We start from the raw sequence: 22,244 nt of genomic DNA on the forward strand, positions 1-22,244 counted from the left end.
ATAGGATAGGGAATGGCATTCCAATTGAATGGAACATAAAGTAGGGAGGCTGTTGTGAATGGTCAGGAGTCATATTTGAGTATTTTGGAGATAGGATGGGGAGGGATGGGGTAAGAGAAATGTAATTTTGTGTGGGCAGGAAATAAAGCAAATTAGACATTTTGGAACAGAGGAAATGTGGTGGAAGCTGCATGAAATAGACCTCAGTTGAGCTTTATAATGCAAACAATTAGGAGCCAGGAAAGGCGTTGGTGAGTTGGAGATAAAGGGGTGAGTGGGGGGGGTTCAAGGTCTCAAGCCCAGGAGGTTGGGGCTCCGCGGTGAGACAGTAAGAGGGCACCTCTGAAAGGAGCTGATGTCGGCTCTTAGAGATACGTAGCTTGAGCTGACAGGAAGCCATCTGAAAGGGATTGTCCATCAAACATCTGAGGGTAGGAGATTTCACAGAACTTGGGTGAGCGAGTGCATAGGGCTGGAGAACGAACTTTGTGAGTCATAAGTGCCTTTTCTGCTTTTTCCATTCCTTGTGATTCATTCTTTTGTACTTTAATGCTGTCGTGTTATTTATGTTAATAATAAACCTCATTTATCTTGAAGATAGCTTTCTGTTAGGCTGCCATGAAATCTTCAAACTTATTTTTCTCGGTGACAAATAAGTGATTATAAGGCTATGGCTTGTCACAGTTTCATAACTTTGGACAAATTTATCTGTTGCTGTGAGTTAAGTACATTAAGATTAACGTTTCACGGGTACTAATGGCATAGTGGCATAATCAATTGCAGGAAATTTGAATTTGTGAGCCCTATAGCAAAAGCTTAAAGATTTTTCTCTGAAACTATAAAAGAATGCTTTACAGTTATCATATGGTTAGGTTTTTTTTTTTTTTTAATAGGAAGGAATGATAGTCATGATGCTGATAAGAGTAATAATGTCTCTTTGTTTTTTTTATTTCTCTATAATATGCACATTGTTAACTCACATGAGGCCACATACATGGGCAGTGGTGAGGGCTGGGGGGAGAACAGTAAGAAGTGAGGAAAGACTCGGCTTTGATAGAGAAAGCCATTTCTACTTGGACATACCCAAATTGGGAGAAAGCCAACACCTTTTGTCCTTTGAGGGAGAGTCTCTGAAGGGAGAGCTGAGAACTGCCCTGTTGCCCTGTTGTTTCGGTTGAAGAATTCTCCTCTCTTTTTCAACTACTGTCTTCAGGAGCCGTAGCAGGAGTTGGGGTTCAAAGGGCAGGAGGCAGGCTATCTGCCACCTGCCGTGCTGTGTGTTTAGGCCTCAGAAGGCCATAGTGAGGCTGAGGTCTGCAGTCCCCTTCAGTGCCATGGACCCTGATGGAGCAAGGCAGGCCTGCAGAGTGGGCCTGTCCTGAGTCCAGGCAGCAGATGTAGTGATAATGCTGCCCAACCCCTACTATACTCCTTGGAAACGCTAAGGGGCATTTATATACTTGAGCTTCACTATCAAGTAAGCTGCTCTCCATTCTCAGAATTCCTCACCCTGCTTCTCTGCATTTGCTGCCTGCATATAATTAATGCTAATGAGCACAAAACGTGCTAGAAATCTAGGAATAGTGAGAGTACTCGGGGCGGGCAGAGAGAGGTGTGAAGAAGCCAAGCTGGGAAGATCCAGCTCTCCTTATGTTACAGATCCTGATGCTCAGACGAGTTAGTGACTTGTGAAGTTTGCAGAGCTAAAGAGCTATGAACTGAACCAAGAGTCTAATAAGACTTGGGATTGCTGGCTCAGAGACCTTTTAGGAAAGCATGTTGCCTCTAAGAATTTATCAGTAGGGTTGCCAAAGTGCCCTGTGTCCCTGCCTCTGCACTCTGTAAAGTCCTGTGGACCAGACACAGCCCCCAGAGCCTGTCTCGACTGTCACACTTGGAAACTAGCTTCCGAGTTCCCTTCAGTGGTAACAATTATCTGCTTGGACTTCTACTAAAGCTTCCCTTTGGCTTGTTGGGTGGCTTCATCATTTTCTAAAACCATGTTCTTTAGTGTCAGAAGGCTTTCCCTTCAGACTCATTTGTCCCTCAGCAAATTTTGGAATATATAATTTTACTCCTGTGCATGTATAGTATATCATGCACTAATACTTATTTTATCTTCTGTCTTTTTCTGTATATATAATTATTTTGTGAAGCATAGGGAAACTGAAATTTTTAAAAGGATAAAGAAAAAAAGAGTAGAAGTTCTGCTATGTATTTTCTGAGCATCTGTGAATTGTTTTGTATCTCCATTCCCCTTCCCTACAGGAACCATGCTTAGGCTTAGGAGGGTAAATTCCAAATACTGTCACTTTGTTAGAGTTCCTTGTCTTTATTCCTGTTGCTACTAGTCTTGTTCATATTTCAACCTCCATTTGTCTTCACACTTTTGGTTTGTTCATTTGTTTGTACATCCTGTTTATTGGTCAAGATTCTCTAGTGAAACAAAATATATATTGAAAATACACATGTGAGACACACACAGAGAGAAAGAGACAGAGAAACTAAGATTTGTTTTAAGGAACTGGCTCAAGTGATCATGGGAACTGGCCAGTCCAAAACCTGCAGGGCAGGCCAAAGATTGGAAACTCAGGTAGAGTTTGTAAATGTCATAATCTGGAAGTATTATTTCTTCTTCTTCAGAGGACCTCAATCTTTGCTCATAGGCCTTCACCTCATTGGATGAGGCCCACCCACATTATGGGGATTAATCTGACTTAAATGTTAGCACATCTTTAAAAACTACCTTCCCAGCCATCTAGACTGTTTGACAAAACAACTGGGCACCATAGCCTAGCCATGTTGACCCATAAAATTAACCGTCATGTACATCTGGCATGATTTTACAGCTAGAGCTTTTGTAATGTCCTCCTGGCTTATCTTCCAGCCTCCTATGCCTGTCTTCCACTTCTTTTCCACCCTCATACTGCCACAGGACCTTAGAAGGACAGACAGTGGCATGGGTGAATTTGATTCTAAGCAGAAAAAATAATAATATTATTGGCTAATGTATTCTTTAGTATTCCCCAAAATACAGTTAGGAAAAAATTTAAAGTTATGTGCCACCTGAACCTCTCTAGCTTCTAGCTTCATCTTTCTCGTCACAGTCAGATACCCATATACTCTAGCTACCCTCCGAGGAAGAGGTACTTTTAGTTCTTTGTATACACTGATAATTTCCCATCTCAATGGCTTTGCTTTATGAAATAAAATCAAGATTAATATGAGGCAAAATATAAGATGATAGGAATAAGGAGGGGGTATGGGAGAATCAATATGAATAATTCAAAATTTTGAGATCTGAAAAAACTTTTTTGAGGTCAGGGGAGAGGAAACAACGCGATAGAGGGTGTTATGGGCTGAATTATGCCCTCCTTCCCTGTATATGTTGAAGTCTTCACTCCCGCTACACCAGGAAGTAATATTTGGAGACAGGATCTTTATCGAGGTAATTAGTCTAAAATGAGGTTGTTCGGGTGGGCCATCATCCAGTATGGCCGGTGTCTTTATATAAGAGGAGGATATTTGGACACGGCCACACACAGGGGAAAGATGATGTGAGGACACAGGGAGAAGGTGGCCATCCACAAGCTAAGGAAAGAGGCCTCAGAAGAAACCAAACCTGCTGCACTTTGATCTTGGACTTAACAGCCTCCAGAACTGTGAGAAGATAAGTTTCTGTTGTTTGCACTGCCTGGTCTGTGGTGCTTTGTTACTGTGGCCCTAGCAAACCAATACAGATGGAGTGGGGGCTTGGGGAGCACAGAGTGAACTGGAGCGGAGAGGCCCCAGAAATGTGGAGTGTTAGGTTAGTGGATTGTGCCTCTCAGTTACTACTACTAGGTTACAGCTGATTTCCAAACGTGTTGGAAATTTGCCTGGTCCTTGAGTAGACCCCATTCTAATGGTGTGGAAAGGGGATTTCTAATGATATTTGGCCTTTTTAAAGTGAGAGCAAGAGCCTCCACACGAAGAGGGTTTCCAGTAAGTAGGAGAACAGAGCTGTGTTTCCAAATTTTGGGTCCCTTGTTGATTGTGAGGCAGGGGGGGGATCTCTTCTGCCACTGAACTGCCAAGTCCCAGGTGATCATTTAAGACCCAGATGGTAGAAGGAAAACAGGTGGTAGAGGACCTCTATTTCGTTTTGTGTTATGTGCTAGTCACACAAGAGTCTTAGTGATCTTCCAATTATCCTTTTTTAGCTGAGTGCCAGCATTTCCTTTTTTTTTTTTTAATAGAATGTTTCTTTAGAATACTTTTAACTTTATAGGAAGATCATGGAAATAGTACAGAAAGTTCCCATATAACCCATACCTGGTTCCCTTGTTATTGACATCTTACCTTGGCATGTTACATTTGTTATAATTAGTGGACCAAAAATTATACATAAAGCTTTAATTTTATTTAATTTTCTTGGTTTTAAACTAACTTATTTTCCAAAAGCTCCCCATGATACTGTTACATTTAGTTCTTATGTCTCCTTAGGCTCCTTTTGTCAGTGACATTTTCTCAGGCTTTCTCGGTTTTTGTTGACCTTGACAGTTTTGAGAAGTACTGGTCAGGTATTTTGTAGAATGTCCCTCTTCTGAGATCTGTGTGATGTTTTTTCATAATTAGGCTGGGGTTATAGGTTGTTGGGGGGGAAGACTACAGGGATAAAATGTCATTTTCACCACATCATGTCAAGGGTGCACTCGATCAACACGACTTAGGGCTGTTGACGCCGATTTTGCACACCCGGCCCAGGGAGTGTTTGTCTGGTTTTTTTCCCACTGTGAATCTACTCTCTCAGACAAAGTTACCATGTGCAGCATCCACTTAAGGAGTGAGGACCCTCAGTTTTTTAAACACAAAAAAATCATGAAGCAGGTTTTGAAGATTGGGTGTGAGTAATGATGCTGCTGAATTCTAAGGAGTGGCAAGGCAAAGCACAAAAACAAATCATGGGTATTTTTGGGTTGTTTCGTTTCAGAAAAAATACTCCATAATGTTGCTATGAGAAGTAAGAAAAATGTTGATTTGAACTTTGCGATTTGTCAAATAAAAATAGATTTCAACCTTGGGCCTCCTTTGTTTATTTAATTAAGGCAATCAGTTCTTATCTGTACACTGTACACTTATCTCTACCACTGGGACTCCGAGCTATTGTTGCAGCCAGAAGAGGAAAGATTAAAATTGGTCTGTCTTTCGTTATTAATTGAAATGTTATAGAGCATTGTTTTCTCAAAGGCAGTGCCTTGACAGTTACATTTAGTGGGTGGTCACGGTCCATGTGGGTTTTTCATAGCCTGTCCTAGCTTGGCCTTGAATGTGGTCTTTTTCTAGGTTAGGGTTTCTGTTACAGGCAGAGGACTTCATTACCTCCCTCTAGCGGTCAGCTTTGCAATTTTGAGTTCTAATTGGAGAAATTCAGTAGTAGAAGAATCAAATTAGTGACTATTCTCATAATGATTTTCCTCCACGTTTTAATACGGATGCTAAAATGACATGGTGATTGAATTTTAGCTATGTCCTTTTGGATTAGAACTAATTTTTAAATGAGGCAGTGTTTTGGAGTGGTAAGTAATTATAACTTGATTAAAAGCTATAGTGATGAAGATAGCATTCTAGGCAGAAGGTTTACCTAGCTACTGTTTTACTAAGAACCTCAGTGGGCATTTGATTTTAACCAGGGAATTGAATTTGCCTTCTTGCAAGTGTTTTATCAGTGCTGTAGGAGCAAGTGCATATTCTAGATAAACTTGAAAGCTACGAAGCTTTATGAAGCTAGGAGTGAGGGAGTCCTCTAGAGCATTGTTTGTCATTCCTTCACAGATAAAATTTTATCTCCGGTGCAGGAAATGGCCTTCTTTTAGGGCTCTACATCAACATTCATTATATTACCATGACTTTAAGAAGATGCAGCATTATAGGGAGCTATCTCTGTATATCCTTAGAGAACTGAAATAATTTACCAGAATTTGAGGCTGGCTTTGTCTTATTTTTGATGGAAATACTGGGTGACACAGTATTCAATTTTGCAGGTACTAATCCCTGGCACTCATGGTGTTTATGCCCAAACCCAGAGTTTTGTTCTATTGAGAGCCAGATGGGATAGTATTTAAGGAAAGGCAACTAAATCAATGTGAAATCTGCCAGTCGCGTTAGTTATGCTCCTGATTAGGCCCTAAAGCAAGAAGCAGCGGTCCCCTGAGCATCACCTCTGTTCAGAAATAAGGAAAAAACCTCATACAGAGAACCTGTGTTAAAGCAGTGGTCTGGGGGATCCCTGGGTGGCTCAGCGGTTTGGCGCCTGCCTTCGGCCTAGGGAGTGATCCTGGGGTCCCGGGGTCTAGTCCTGCATCGGGCTTCCTGCGTGGAGCCTGCTTCTCCCTCTGTCTGTGTCTCTGCCTCTCTCTGTGTCTCTCATGAATAAATAAGTAAAATCTTAAAAAAAAAAAAAAAAAAGAAAAGCAGTGGTCTGTTTGTGTCGACTTGGGATACTTTTGTTGTATGTGATACCATAGAGATGTAATAGATACAATTAAGGAGAATTAATCTATCTTTGTTTTTCTAACTGGAAATACATTAATAATGAGGTGACCTGTGTGTTTACTCAGCTCCATCTTATCCACTGGAACTCGACCCTGTTTGGCAGTATCGATGAGGCCGTGGGGAAGCCGCATGGCATTGCCATCATTGCTTTGTTTGTTCAGGTAAATGGTCTCCTCCTGTGGTTATTGTATTGTTCAGAGATGCTTATTTCTAATTCCTTTGCACAATATTTTCTGTTCTCTCTCCATTTTATTACTTTTTAAACTCCTGTACAGAGAACACAGATAATTTAAAAAGAGAAAACTTGATTTTTCTGGCTTGTGAGAGAGCAGCCATATTCATTGGTAGAAGATGGTTTATTTAGTTAGTAGAAATTTTCTTCATGCTGGCCTTTAGGGTCTTTGGAAAAATGATGTCGAAAATGTCTCCTGAAGGTAGGAGTTCATTTTATTAATGAAAAAGAATTTTTGAAAATGTTTTTGGACTCTGGCTTACTGCAAAATTGAAGAAAAATCAATGATGTAATCATGTAGCAGATTCTTTTGCCTCTTTGTTATTAATAATTTTCACTCTTAGGATGATTTGAAGTGTCCAATAGAAAACACTGATAAAATAAGACTGGCAAAGATCTTGGTGGGTATAGTCAATTTAAAGTTTAGATTTGAGCTCTGTGCTGGGCAGAGGATATTAATTAAATTTTGTGAAACATACAAAAACAGACCACATACTTTCAAAAGTAAAAATTTAATCTAGTTCCTCGCCACCCCCCCACCGCCCACCGTGAATCTCTTTACCTTTGTCTTATCATCTGTTGGATGTCCTAAAAGATGAAGCGATGGAAGAGACCCTGCTTTCCCCCTGCCTTCCCTATCCAACAGGAGAGAAACCAGGGGCCAGAGAGGTCAGTCACTGTTCACAGTCCCACACAGTCACTGTCAAGGGTCAGAAACCATTGCTGTAACTCTGTAACTCTGTGTGGTTCCAGGCTGCTTCCTGGAAAACGTGGCCCTGGAGTAGTAATATTAGCATAGTGATCATTAGTAACTTAATTTTCCAAAGAGAATTGGGCCTTTGCAAACCTGCTTTCTTTTGTGTGGTACATATTTCAATAGTATTATTAAGTACAACAATTTTCCATTATAAATTTCTTTCTCAGGTATTTGTCTATTGATGGTTGGAAGCAGTCACCTGGTTTTAGCCTTTTAATATTTTACAACCGGTATCTTGAAAGTATGACAGGTCATAGAATTTCAAAGCAAATTCTTAGAGTTTTAAATGAAACTTCTTAATGTTCACTTCATGGCTTTTATTTATTTATTTTTTAAGCAAGGGCCTATATTCCTTCTACATTATATAAATAGAGTGGAATCACAGTATCAAGGTATTGGTAAAAATGTTTTAAAATATACACATACATTTTGATAATCTTTAGTGCACAAAAGTAGTAACTGCTGAAGTCCATTTTTGTGACCTGAAGAAGTTAATAAAGTACCCAAAATTGAGAAGTTGAGGCTATAGAAGTAGAAGGCAATGTCTTGTTATTAAAAAATAATAAAATAAGAATAAAATAGTACAAATAACTGAGCAGTCGTATCTAGAACGAACACAAACATGTTAGTTTCATCTCTGGAGTTGGTATTCAATAAATATTTGTGGATGGAATTAAGTATTAGAATATTTTCACTTAGTGATCCTTAGCCTATTACAGGTGGGGACTGATGGAGCACTAGATTGGAAAGCCAGGATTCTGGAGACTTGCATCACTAGTCCAGGAAGAAGCACATCGTTGTAGGCAAGGGGAAGCCTGAGAGCATGCACACTTGTTCTAATTGGCCCCAGGTTTGCTGTGAGGAGACGTTCCGGTAATCTAGGAGAGAGGAAGGTTTCAGAAACTCTGAGAGTGGAAGTTCATGAAGGAAAGGAGGACTGATAAGGAGGGTCCACTGAAGCAGAGCGGAGTGGGTCTGACGTCCATCTGGGGCTCCCACACTTGGGCAGGAGAAGGGGAATGGGAGCGGGGAGGCAGAGGCGATGTGCACAGGTTTCCCTTTTGAGAAGTGTGGCTCAAGAAAAGAAACACAGATGGGGTAATAACTCGTGCTGATGTACAGGAATGTCCTCTTTGTTTCTTTTAAAAATCTGAGATCTGCCTGTATTTTTATTCTGAGCAAAAAGCACTAGTGCAGACTCAGAGTTTAAAAATACTGGGGGGAAATAGGGATAGTTGATGTGAAAGAGTCCTAGAGGAGACAGGAGGATGCTGAATGGAGAGTTTTGTGGCTAGCCTAATCCTGGATAGGAGGGGGCACCCACCCTTTCTCCAAAATAGAGGGTCAGGAAGAAAACATGGGTAGAAATGGGATGAATTTAAAGGTGAAGAAAGGCAGGAAATTAGAAGAGCTCATGCCTAATGGCCTTATCTCTGAGACCTACAAAGCAAAATTATTTATAGTGTAAGGGGGAAGCATGGGTGGATGATTGGGTTTTGAAATAGCCCAGGAAGGGAACGATGATAGACTTGACAGTCAGTGTGGGAGACCCACTTGGGACTGAACAACATAGACTGTACAGAACAGGATACTGTAGATTGTTCTCTATCCAAGTTAAAGAGTAGAAGATTCTAGCAAATTGTTGCATTGATCTCTTGCAGAGCAGATGATTTGGGAAGACACAGGGTTAGAGACTTGAGGGTGGTTGGAGAGGTGTCGTTCAGGTAGGTGGGAAGGGAAGAAGACAAAGCCCAGATGCTCCTGAACCGTGGCTCCTTAGATCAGTGAGTGGAGAGAGAGAAAAGAGGGTAAGAGCTGATGCATGAGAAGCTGTGCTCAGAGGGAACGGTCTTCGGAGCTGAAGTTTTCAGAGTGAAAACAAATTCAGGGTGTGTTCCCAGGTTGGGTGCTGAGGTGGAATGGAGCTGAAAGCCACGAACTGAGGGGCGGTCAAGCTGCATTCCAGGGTGTTGAAGTCCTCTATAGTAGCAGCGGGAGGTGATGACTATCAGGGAGTGGCCAGCAGGTCATTTTTTAAAAACTTGGTGACAACATTATTTTGCAACAAGTAGAGCGTGGTGGTATCTGAGGAGGATGGTCCACCCAGAGAAGGACGGCCTTGTGCCCGTGGGGCAGAGTATCCACCAGTGGGTGACAGCAGGCCACTGACCACAGCCTTCAGCCCTGTCCCTGGAGGAAATGGCCCAGTGTCCGCTCTTAAGGCCCGGGAGAGCTGTGCCTTGAGCAGACATGAGGGGTTCGCGCAGACCAACAGGTGGTGGTAGAGCTTGGCAGAGATGGGCAGCATCCTGTTCCAGAGGGCACAGCGGAATGAGGTGAGATAGAGTGAGAAGTTGAAAAACACAGGGCCAGGGCTGGGCAGGGCTGATGGTTTGTGTTTTGGATGGCAGCGAAGGATGGCCAAGGTGAGAGGGAAGGAGGTGTTGGTCTCATGGTTGTTGGCACATGCTTGCCTCCAGGCTGTTATCACCTGGACTGCTCTAGAATTCTGGGGACTGGGCTCTACAGAGTTTCATCTGTACTTGCTCTTCGGTGTTTATAACCTCTTCCTAAAGCAATCTGGCAAAGAAGGAAAGAGAAGAGATGGAACAATAGCTGGAGTTTGTTGCAGGTTTAAAACTCTTGCCCACAAAGTATGGAATCTTTATAGAAGGAGGAGCCAGTGGTAGTTAAGTGTTACTCTATGTAAAAACTGTACCTGATGCTGTTTGGCATGCCAAGTAAGGATAATAATGGATGATATTAATTGAATTAGGAAGGTCCATGCCCTCTTCTAAGGTCCTTGTTAGAGTCTTACCTTCAACCCCTGTCACTTTACCCGCCTGCCTGCTCTCCCCCACTGTATAGATGAGGAAGCAGAAGGACATAGAAGTTAACTTGCTTAAGGCTAAAAACTTGAGTCCAGATCAGAACCCTGGGCATCCAGTGTAAGTGGCCTTGCCCCCAAACTACTACAGTATGTGGCCTTACAACATTCAGATAAGGATTCTTCAAAGAGCTGTAATCTGACAGAAGATACATGAAAGGAAAACAGATGCCAACTGAGGCGTCATCCTCCAAATGCTACATCATGGTTAAAGCAGTACAATGAAGAGAGGTCCATTGCCCTTGCAGATTGGCAGAGGCTTCTGCTAATGCCTAGGCTTCTGCACTCAAGAGTACATTTGCCTCACATGTTACTTTTTTAACTTCAGAGAATTCATTTTCCATCTTTAACGCCAGTCTGAGGGATTGCAGACACTTGAGAAACAGTAGAAGTCTTGACTGTTTTTGAATTGCTTATCTTAGATTATGTAAGTTTCTTGTCTCTTTTCCTTCCTCTCTGCTGCCCCTTCGGCTGGCACATTTCACATTTGGTGCATGTGGAGAGAAACTGAGAGTGTGGACACGTTGGCAGCTTTTCTAGCTCCTATAGGTCATCCTGCACTATAGGATGCCTATAGGCATCCTTCCAATTTATATGGAAGAGAAAAAGCAAATGATAACATTGTTTCTCTAAGATTTTAAAATATTTCTTATTATTGTCCTCCATTGTCAGGGACCATTGAAACCTGGTTGAAACATAGAAATCAGGTGGCCTTTAGAATTTTCACAGTTAAAGTCAAGAATACTTAGTGTCAAATTTCTTTGAAGTCTCACACACTTTGGAGCATTTTATACGCTAAAAATATGTAATGATATATAGTATTTTAAAATAGAAGGCTATGAACAGCATATTCTGATGTATTTAAGAATAAAATTATACAGTTATATCCAGTAGTAATCAAGAGATGTCCTGATGTTGGTGACTTTGACATATGAAATCACAATCTTTTCTGAATTATTAAATATTTCAGCATAGATACAGTCTTTATAACAATGGTCTAGAAATGCCAAAGGTAAAAATGAAAGGGTTTGGAATGTGGTGAGCAATTTTAATTCAGAAATATCCTTGAAATGTTTATATCACAGTATTATATCATCTGATACACAATTGACCCTTGAACAAACATGGCTTTGAACTGCATGGATCCACTTACACATGAATTTTTTTTACAGTAGTGTAAATGTATTTTCTCCTTCTTCTGACTTTCCTAATAACATTTTTTTTCTATCTCACTTTTTTGTAAGAACGTGGCCTATGATACATAATAATATTCAAAATATGTGTTAATTGACTAGTGTTATCAGTAAGGCATTCGGTCAACAATAAGCTATCAGTAGTTAAGTTTTTGGGAATCAGACATTATATATATGTAATTTTCTTTCTTTCTCTTTTTTTAGGTTTTATTTATTTATTTATGAGAGACACAGAGAGAGAGAGGCAGAGACATAGGCAGAGGGAGAAGCAGGCTCCCTGTAAGGAGCCTGATGTGGGACTTGATCCCGGATCCTGGGATCACTCCCTGAGCTGAAGGCAGACACTCAACCGCTGCGCCACCCAGGCATCCCTATATATGTGATTTTCAATGGCACAGAAGTCAGTGCCCCTAACTCCCTCATTGGTCAGGGGTTACCTGTATATAGCACAGTGGGTGATAATCTATACACAGCAAGGTGTATTTAGAATGAATTCTTAAAGCTGTCTAAGAACTAATACGTTCTTATATTAGCCTCTCTTACACCTTCAATTGCCTTATGTAGCTATTGATGTGGTTATTAATAAAATGGTCATTTACTTATTCCCTGAGAAGGCAATTCAGGAAGACTTGAGCTTCACTTTCTGTTAGTTATTTTGAATGAAAGCTAAGTATTTAAAAATTGTTGTGGTATGGTTTATACTTTATGCATTTCAGATAGGAAAAGAACACGTAGGCTTGAAGGCTGTGACGGAAATCCTCCAGGATATTCAGTACAAGGTAAGTTACTGTTTAAAAGCAAATAGAAACACTGGTCTTGAAAGAGGTCCCCAAGATCACTCTCAGATATGATGATTCACTCAGAGGGTAGCTATTCTCATGGTTGTACTTTATTCCAGAGGAAGGACCCACGTGTAAAAATGAGGTCAGTGCAAAAGTACGTGGGGTAAAGTCCAAGAGAAGCCAGGCAGGAGCTTCCAGCTGTCTCCTCCCAGTGGAATCACACGGGGATGAACCTCAGTCTTTTGGCAGTGATAATGCCACGATATGTGTGAAATGTTACCAACCAGAGAAGCCTTGCTTCGTGTACAGGGATTTTATTAGGGGTCAGCTATAAGAGCACGCAGTGTCTGTGTAATGACCCTCAGCTGCTCTGACACCATCCCTCCTACTCCCAGCCCCAGCAAAACCAAGCTGTCATCATAAGTCACATTGTCAGGATAAACCAATCTGGTCCAACATAGCCCAAGCATAGCCCAAGGCCTTAGGATACAAAAACACTCTTGTCAGACAGAATGTTGTGAGACCTCGGAGCCAGTCCTCAAGACAGACATCTTTTTGAACAACCCAAGCCTGCTGAGTTAATCCTTCCTGCCCACTGGTTATAGGAAAGTTGTGTAAATGAAACAAATTAAAATTATGGCAGCTATACTTCAAAGCATTTATGTTAAAAAAAGAAAAAAAGACAAATATATGTAGGCTGTAAGCTCCTATATCTCAGAGAAAGTGATTTGGTTTGATGCGACTCTGGTGTGATTCAGCCCAACTTTGCCTGGAAGCCCAGTTCTGTTACAACCAGTACTTTCTATGCTTATATTGGATGGATTGAATCAGAGAGTCCTTGGGGGGCAGTAGTTTAATCCTGAATGGCTACGAGAGATACAGTGCAGAGATCCAAAGACCCAAGGCCGATCCAAAAATCAATGAGAATGAAGTTTGATTAGCTCTAAGCCAGAACAAGCCCAGGGCGTCTTGGACCAGGCAAGAACATCCACCATAGATTTCCCAGGCAGGCTTAGAATAAATCCAGCTACCAAGAGAAGGCACAGACTAGTCAAAAACCTGGTAAGGAGGGGGAAGGGTACATTTTGACTGACATTTGTCTTAATGGCCTGAGAAACGTTCTTTTATTCCTTTAGCTCATACAACATTCTTTTTTATGGAATATAGGGGGCTGGTGGGAAGCAAGTGAGCTGGATTCTTTAATGTGTCAAGTGGAAGTAAGAAAGAGACTGAGGTTACACATTCACTTGCCCTGTTATGTCTGCATTGATAGAGTAATCTTAAAAGAGATCTCCAACTACCGTGACAAATCTTTTTTGTCTCAAGGGCCTGAGCAATTTAAGTGGCACTATTTAAAATAGTGATTGCAAATGTGAACTGTTGAGTAATGGCACAAATATTTTATTGAAGTTATTTTTATTTTTTAAGATATTATTTCTAGAGATATTATCTCTAAGAGAGACATAGCACAAGCAGGAGGAGTAGCAGGCAGAGGAAGAGGGCGAAGCAGGCCCTCTGAGGAGCAGGGAGCCTGATGTGGGGCCCAATCCCAGGATCCCGGGGCATGACCTGAGCCGAAGGCAGACACTTAACTGAGCCACCCAGGTGCCCCTGGAGTTATTTATTTTAATTTTATTGAAGTTTAAATGCAGCTTTGATAAAAGTTGATTAGAATTGAATTTTTTTTTTTAAAGGTTTCTTTATTTACATGAGAGAGAGAGAGTGCAGGCTGGAGGCGCAGAGAGAGGGAGAGAGAATCTCAAGCTGACTCCATGCCCAGTGCACAGTGCAGCGTGGGCTGAACCAAATACAAGAGTCAGACACTTAAGCGACTGCACCACCCAGGCGCCCATAGAATGGAATGTTTTCATTCAGGTGTTAGTTTTCACTCTCTGGAGGACAGGACATCTAGAACATAGAGACAAGTTATCAAATGCAAATGAAACAAAATGCAAATTTAGGAGACAAGTTGTGATGCCAAGAAGGTTAGGAGTGGAGGTCAGAGTAGCAGGAGGAAGGTCATTTCAAAAGAATTCTCTGAACCAGGGTTCAGGCATTTTACACCAAAAGCCCAAGTTTCTGGTGTGGATGAGCTCAGAGCAGGAAAAGTAGCTGGCGTGGGCCAGATAGACACTAGGCAGACAACTGGAAGTTTTACTCCAGGAATTATAGGGAAAATCAAACTGTAGTAGCAAAGAAATAGCCACAGACTCAGAACAGGAGTGTCTTGTTGGAACCAGGTGCTTTGGCTCTGGTGAGAGGACAGAGTGAGGTACCTACAGACCCATCTGGTCCAGGATGTTACTCAGAAACGGCATCAATCTGGGTTTTTAGTGCTAGTAATTTTTTTTATTCTAAAATTAAGAAATTTTATGTTAACATAGGGTGATTTTTTTTTTCTTTTTCAGGGGAAGTCCAAAACAATACCCTGCTTTAATCCTAACACTTTATTACCAGGTTCGTGTTATCTTTATCGCATAAGATGAATTGTAATTGGGTGAATATGATTGCATTGTTTCCCTCAAAATGCATGTAATGATATATTATTAGTTAATAAAGTTTCTTTACAATTTGCCTTCTCTGTAGTAGGTATCAGTTTCTGATTGGTCTAAACATGAGAGTAAACATTTTGAAGTAATAAATGTTTTGTCACTTTTGCCATTATTCTCTGAAGAGTTTCCTTTGGATTTTCATTTGCAAAAATCGCTACCTCTGTGTAGAGCATGAGTGTAATAACAATACTTTGATATACTTCTAGGATTGGTCAGTGAGGTTCTTACTAATCTCTAGAGTGAAATAAAGTTTATATCATTTTATAAGGTAAACCCTTTACAGTGATGCTATCATATAAGTGTTAGTCTAATTACCTCGGCATACCTAAACGTATAAGAATTGTGTATAAAATATTCGAAACATAGTTTGTAGTTAAAGATTGTTTTGTGCAAGATTTTGGTCTTCACTTTGTTCTGCCTAAATTATGTGCTGTAACTTAGTTTTTTGATCAAAACCAAATGTGCTGATGCATTGTATCTTCTATGCCCTATGTTTCATTGCTCTAGAACAAACCAGTTTTTGTCATGTGTTGAACATTTATCCATCGTATTGGATTGTGAATGCCTCTAATGCAGAGCTAAAAGATTTCTTAGGAATGCCTTCTTTTGTCCTATCATACTAGGACTTTAATATTTTAATAATATTTAAAATATTATTTTAATATTTTAATTATTTTTAATTATCTCAGAGATAACTAGAACCGAATAGTTAGAAAAACAGAGTCTGAAGTCAGACTGCTTGGGTTTGGATCCTGGCTCTGCCAGTTATTAGTTGAGTGACCTTGGGTAAATTATGTAACCCTCTGTCGTTCAGTTTCCCCATCTGAAAAATGGGGCTGATAATAGTACCTGTCTTGTGGGTTTGTTGTGAGGGTTAAATGAGTTCATGTAAAATGCTTAGAATGGTGCCTCACATGTAGTAAGTATTGGATTAGGTGTGAATAAGTCAAGTAAATCCTTCAATAAAGTAAAAAATATCACAGATACACTTTTTCCAAAGTGACTAAACTTGATACATACTTACACACATATATGTATATGTCAAGTTTTATAGCCACCTTTGGATTACATAGTGATACCTAGATGGAAGTCACTATAAATAATAGAGGGTTCATCATATTTTCCCATTGGTTATTTTCTCGGTGATGATTAGTTTAAGAATTCATGTGCGAGGCTGTAATTTAAGATGACCTCATCCTGAAAAGTGTTGTTCAGACAATTTGTAACTTTGAGAATTATTGTTGAAATATTCACAATTATTGTTAATTAACTAACTTTTCTGTGACATGTCCACATGGTTGCACAGATCCTTTGCTGCGGGATTATTGGGTGTATGAAGGTTCTCTTACCATTCCACCTTGCAGCGAAGGTGTTACCTGGATATTATTCCGATACCCTTTAACTATATCCCAGCTGCAGGTGAGTACAGCACTTTAAATCCTTCAGAAGTTCTGAGTTAAAGGTTAAATATTGTTTCTGCAAAAGGGAAACGTCTGTTGTATGCTTTAGTTTCCTTTAGATCAGTCATGTCTTTGCAGATGAAAGTTAGATGTCTTGAACCAGTGAAAGCAATGGAAAGGTCAGAGATGAATAAAACCCAGCTGTCATTTATGATCTGTATTTTAAAAGTTTTTATAGAGTAAATATAAGTCACTGAAATAGTCAGACTTTTGATTAGTCTAGTTATTTCTTTATGTGGGATTTCCCAGGATTGGAGAGGAGAGAGTTTTGGAAGTGAAAATATTGGTTATTTCTGAGTCGTGTAGGCTTTGTAATATTTCTTTGGCTTGCCCAGGAAAGTTCTGGAGGCAGGAAGGTGAAGGAGGTAAAAAGAATGCTCTGCAAAGAGCTGGGTGGCTCTCTAGCCCCCTTTTTGGTCACCTACTTCCCACTTTGGGCTTTGCATAGGTGCTCTAAATGCTGATGCACAGTGGGTGGGGGCACTGAGTTGAATTGTCATGGGACGTTAACTGGTGGAATATGAAGCAACATCATCACTATAATATGTTTATGTAATGATATGATATCATTACAAAAGAAGTGCTTTATTTTTTTTTAAAGATTTTATTTATTTATTCATGAGAGATACAGAGGAGAGAGAGAGAGAGAGAGAGAGAGAGAGGGAGAGAGAGAGGGAGAGAGAGAGAGAGAGAGAGAGACTGCAGAGGGAGAAGCAGGCTCCATATAGGGAGCCTGATGTGGGACTCGATCCCGGGTCTCCAGGATCATGCCCTGGGCTGAAGGCGGCACTAAACTACTGAGCCACCCGGGCTGCCCAAAAGAGGTCCTTTAAATGTCTCCTGTCCTCCAGGGATCTAAAGGATACATTCTTTTATTTTTTTTTAAAGATTTTATTTATTCATGAGAGACACAGAAAGAGAGAGGCAGAGACATAGGAAGAGGGAGAAGCAGGCTCCATGTGGGGAGCCCGATGCAAGACTCAATCCTAGGACCCCTGGGATCATGACCTGAGCCAAAGGCAGATGCTCAACTACTGAGCTACCCAGGCGTCCCTAAGGGATGTGTTCTAAAAGGCTCAATGTTTTTCTTTATGATCAGCCTCAGCAGATTTAGGCTGTACTCTAAACAAACCAAGTTACCTTTAGTGACTTTTTACCAATTTTTTTTATATCCCCTATCACTTTCTAAGAACTTTAAATTTATTAAATTACTCAGTAAAGCCTTCTTTTGCTTGTCCTTAAATCTTCAAAACCCTTTCAACCTTTAACAGTTTCTTCTTATTTTTCTTTTTCTAAGGATTAATTTTAAAAGTTCCCAATATAGCTTCTCCATCCTTTTAAAGACTTGGATCACATCACCTTTAGGCCTTCATATTTTTAATATGAAAAATCCCTATTTATTCATTCATCCCTATGTTCTTATAAGAGACTCCTCCTGAGTGCCAGGCAGACACACAAAGGATACAGAGATTAAAACACAGTCTTTACCCTCAAAATGTTGACCATAGAGTTGAGGAGGCAAACAATCATATGGTTATGTTAATTATGAGAAGTAAGGTGCTCCAGAAACGCATAGGAAAGAAACTCAACTTGGCCCGGGAGGGACAGGAAATAATTCCTGATAAATAGTGGGAATAAGTCTGGTAAAGGAGAAGGAGGAAATGAGAAATTTGAGTTTTTTATTTATTTTTTTTAAGATTTTATTTATTTATTCATGGGAGACACAGAGAGGCAGAGACACAGGCAGAGGAAGAAGCAGGCTGCATGCAGGGAGCCTGATGTGGGACTCGATCCTGGGTCTCCAGGATCACACCCTGGGCCAAAGGCAGGCGCTAAACTGCCAAGCCACCCAGGGATCCCCGAGAAATTTGAGTTTAATGTTAGGAATAGATGTTTGGACTAATGATTATGGGTTCGGATTTTGACCACAAAGATGGTAGCTGCTGTTAGAGATAAATCTCAACATTTCAGTGACTTATCACAGAAGAAATTTATTTATTTATTTAAAAATGATTTATTTTTTTTTTTTTGAGAGGGTGAGTGTACAATTGCACCAGTGTGGGGGGTTGGTGGGGGCAGAGGCAGAGGGAGAGAGAGTCTTTTTTCTTGGGTGGGGGTGGGGGGAGAGAGTCTTAAGCAGACTCCATGCTGAGTCCAGAGTCCAATGTGGGGCTCAGTGTTATTACCCTGAGATCACGACCTGAGCCGAAACCAGGAATCAGATGCTTACCTGACTGCACCACCCAGGTGCCCCAGAAGAAATTTATTTTTTATTCAGAATCCAGCAAGTGGGTTTCTTTTTTTTTTTTAAATTTTATGACAGTCACACAGAGAGAGAGAGAGAGAGAGGCAGAGACATAGGCAGAGGGAGAAGCAGGCTCCATGCACCGGGAGCCCGATGTGGGATTCGATCCTGGGTCTCCAGGATTGCGCCCTGGGCCAAAGGCAGGCGCCAAACCGCTGCGCCACCCAGGGATCCCTCCAGCAAGTGGGTTTCTGATTCACAGTGAAGGCTTCTCTCTTTGCAGTTGTTCTGGGAACCAGGTTTTCCTGAGGGCATCATGTCTTTTATAAGAGAACTCTTCTAAGCTGGTAGGGTCCTACAGGACTTACTACTCCCCATTTGCCATCTGGTTACTCCAAATCCCTTCTTTCACTGGCATCACATTTCCAAGCAGGGAAAAACGTGTGGGATTAGCAGGTGGGCATGGGAAGGCTGTGCTTATTGTTGGCTGCCCCATCCAGCTCAAAACTGAGAGAAGCTGCAACCTTGGCCACCCTGAGCTGGGGTAGGAGAGTTGTGATTGTTCTGGGAATGACCTATATCAAAGATCAAACATTCATTTATTTGCATTTACTTTTCTTACAACTTGCTTCTAGGACAGTTATGCATATTTCTTCATTGTTGCTGTGTGTAGCACAGAATCTTAGATGACACAGTTTCAAAGCAACGAGGCTTAATATGCAGTATGTTTTGTGATGCTGAGGATTCATTCATTGGCCTTTATATGTCACTGATTCTATTAACACAAGCAATTAATGATAAGGTAATATGTTGTCATAGTCCTGTCTTCCTTTACCCTTGCCATAGGCAGATGTTAGTATGTGGAATTTCTCCTTTGAGAATAATTTGGGTAATTTATTCATTAATAAATGCATTTATTGATTGATTTGGTAATTAATTTGGTAAGAAAAAAATTTTCTATATTCCAGAGGCTGTAGTAGGCACTGAAAGTGGGAAGACCAATAAAATATGGTTCTCATCTCAAGGAATTCACCATCTAGGGGAAAGGCAAATATATTCACATTTAAAGAACAGTAATTTCATGTGAACACTGCCTTGGTATAACATGAATATGTCCTAGCACATAGGACAGGCACCTGATAAGATTTAGCCAACTGGTAGACCTTCACCAGTCCAGAATTTGGGTGTGGTGTGTTAGTGGGCATTGCCAACTGGGGAAGAAGTGTCTGCATGGGTACAGAGGCATTTGAAGATGCCCACTGTTAGTGTAAAGGGCCAGTGTCATGAAATAAAATTGGGGAGGTAATCATGGGCCTGACATTCATCAGGGAGCCTGATGTTGTGCTGTGGAGGTTTCTTGAAGGCGGCAAGGAATTACTGAATGTTGTGAGAAAGAGAGAGAGAGAAACAAGGCCAAGTCTGAGTTTGAGAAACCTCTCTGTAGCTACAGTATTAAGATGTAAATCTGAGTTAAGATTGTGACAGTGCGATGAAAGGAGAGGAATGGCTTCAGAAATACTAAAGTAGTAGAATCAGTACAATTGGTGACTGACGACATGGGAGGAGTTCCAGAGAGGACACACCTGCATATTATTCCCTGGATTTTGGCTTGAGTGATTGGTGCGTATAACATATCACTCTTCACCATGACGGAATAAAAATGGAAGAGCAGGCTTTATGGAGAGTATTAGGAGTTTATGATTTTAAATACTGAGAGTATGAAATGCCTCCGAGACATCCAAGAAAGAAGTATAATACATAGGTGATAGTAGAAGCCATCCAGGTAGAAGAGGAAGTCCTTTAAGGAGAGAAAAGAAAGGATGCAAAGCATGGAGAGTGGCAGCTGATAGGTGCATGCATTGGGAGAGTTGTCTCCATGGACTGACTCAAGGGTGGGAAGAGTAGTCAGGAGGTTGATGGGGTGTAATGTCTGGAAGCCAAGGGGAGTGTGGGTTTTAAGGAGGAGGGAGTGGAGAGATGAAAAGTATCAGATTCTGCACACAGTAAGTGAAGGGTGGAGAAGTATTAATTGGATTGAGCCACAAAGAGACATGGTATCTCAGACATGGAGATGAAATAGGAGCAGCTGAGTCTACGGTCCCATTTGTTCAGCATTGCTTTGTTTAGGAGTATTTTTCTAAAAATAGATCAAACCTTTTAGTGAAAAATAAAACTTTATTACCACAATAAATTTCTGTTTATTGAAAGTTAGCTGGGATTAACCTTGTTGAGCCACAGAAGAGAAGATTCTCAATTCCTCTTAGAATGCCATTAAGGACTCCCTTGCTAGCATGTTAAAGCGTGGGAATGTTACAGTTGAACTATACCGTGAATGTTAAGTGATATTCTGTAAATGTGAGAAATAATGTTTCACTCCCCTGTTGACTAGCGCGCTATGCTAAAATTCAGGGACAAATCACTGTGCCTGCCTTTGTGTCTGTTTGGCTGTCTTCAAGGGGAAACTTGCTTTCTGTTATCCCTCTGAGTAAAGCCAATGACAAACTCTAATAATAACCCTGACCCACCAAAAGTAATGTTTCTTCATTGTTGTTGGGAAAAGCCATATCTTCCTAATTGGGAGTCAAAACCAAAGGAATGTGTATTGGAAGGAATAACATCAACTGCTCTTGAGAATAGATGACTTTCCAGCTAGCTACAGCTTTTTAAGAAAAAAAAAGGTTTAGGTACTTTAAGAAAAAAAGATTTAGGAACTATTAGCACAAAGTTCCATTATAGCATCTGTTCAGAGGGCAGCAGTGGTAAAATGCCCACACACACATATTAAAATGCAATTTAGAGTGGTTATGGAAAAAAAATATAATTTTAGGAGAATATAAATTAGTCTGTCCTTGAATGTTTCACTGTTGCTGCTCATATAACTTCAGAGAAAGCAGAGCAAAAATAGAAAAGGTCCAGAGAGGGCAGTAAAAAATGAGAAGGACCACAGGGAGGGATGGGATTCTAGAATCTAGACCAAGAAAAATGGAGACATCTCCTATTACTGCCCTTAAAGAGGAGCAGACAGAGGCAGTCTGTCAATTATAAAATATTACTTGTATGTAGAATAACAAAAGGTATGGCAAATAGTAGATAGTCTTTGCATAGCTGAGTAGATTGAGAAATAGAAAACTTTATATTGAAGGAAAAACATTTCCTTTTAGATCACAAGGTTAACATAGTAAATTAAGCTGCTGGGCATTATTATGGAAACAGTTGGTATCCTGAAATATACCATCTGCCATAGGAAATGGCAGTAGCCACATTAAAGAAAAGGCTCTAAATCATCGCAGTATTTTAATGAAATGCACAGCAACTTAATTTCAGGAGGAGTCTTCTGTTCACTGTAGTGTTGATGATTAAGCCTATTTATTCTGGAACATTTACATTTTCCTGGGTACTCAGAATTCTAGAGTATGCAACTGGAAGCCTCTGCTCAGTTGAATTTTTCGTCTTATTCTTGGTTAGCATACCATTTGCTAGAGAAAAAAAAGCATGCGATCAGATAGATTTGAATAAGTATAATTTTCTTTTATTTTGCTATCATCCCTAACTGTTAAATTACTTTTCGGTAAACGGTGGTCCAAGTATGAGGAAGCTGAAGG

At 40.5% G+C, this 22,244-nt stretch overlaps 1 protein-coding gene across 2 annotated transcripts in view; it reads left to right on the plus strand.

Moving 5' to 3' along the window:
• The window catches only part of CA8 (carbonic anhydrase 8), an 85,931-nt gene that overhangs the window by 36,381 nt on the left and 27,306 nt on the right, over positions 1–22,244 (plus strand). For both annotated transcript variants that reach the window (XM_041769365.1, XM_041769363.1), the window contains exons 4-7: positions 6,600–6,695; positions 12,320–12,382; positions 14,794–14,842; positions 16,244–16,356. In XM_041769365.1, the coding sequence (XP_041625299.1) occupies positions 6,600–6,695; positions 12,320–12,382; positions 14,794–14,842; positions 16,244–16,356 (321 nt within the window). The remainder of the gene's footprint in view (positions 1–6,599; positions 6,696–12,319; positions 12,383–14,793; positions 14,843–16,243; positions 16,357–22,244) is intronic.

Source organism: Vulpes lagopus, chromosome 9, assembly GCF_018345385.1.
Source record: "Vulpes lagopus strain Blue_001 chromosome 9, ASM1834538v1, whole genome shotgun sequence".
NCBI classification, from domain to species: Eukaryota; Metazoa; Chordata; class Mammalia; order Carnivora; family Canidae; genus Vulpes; species Vulpes lagopus.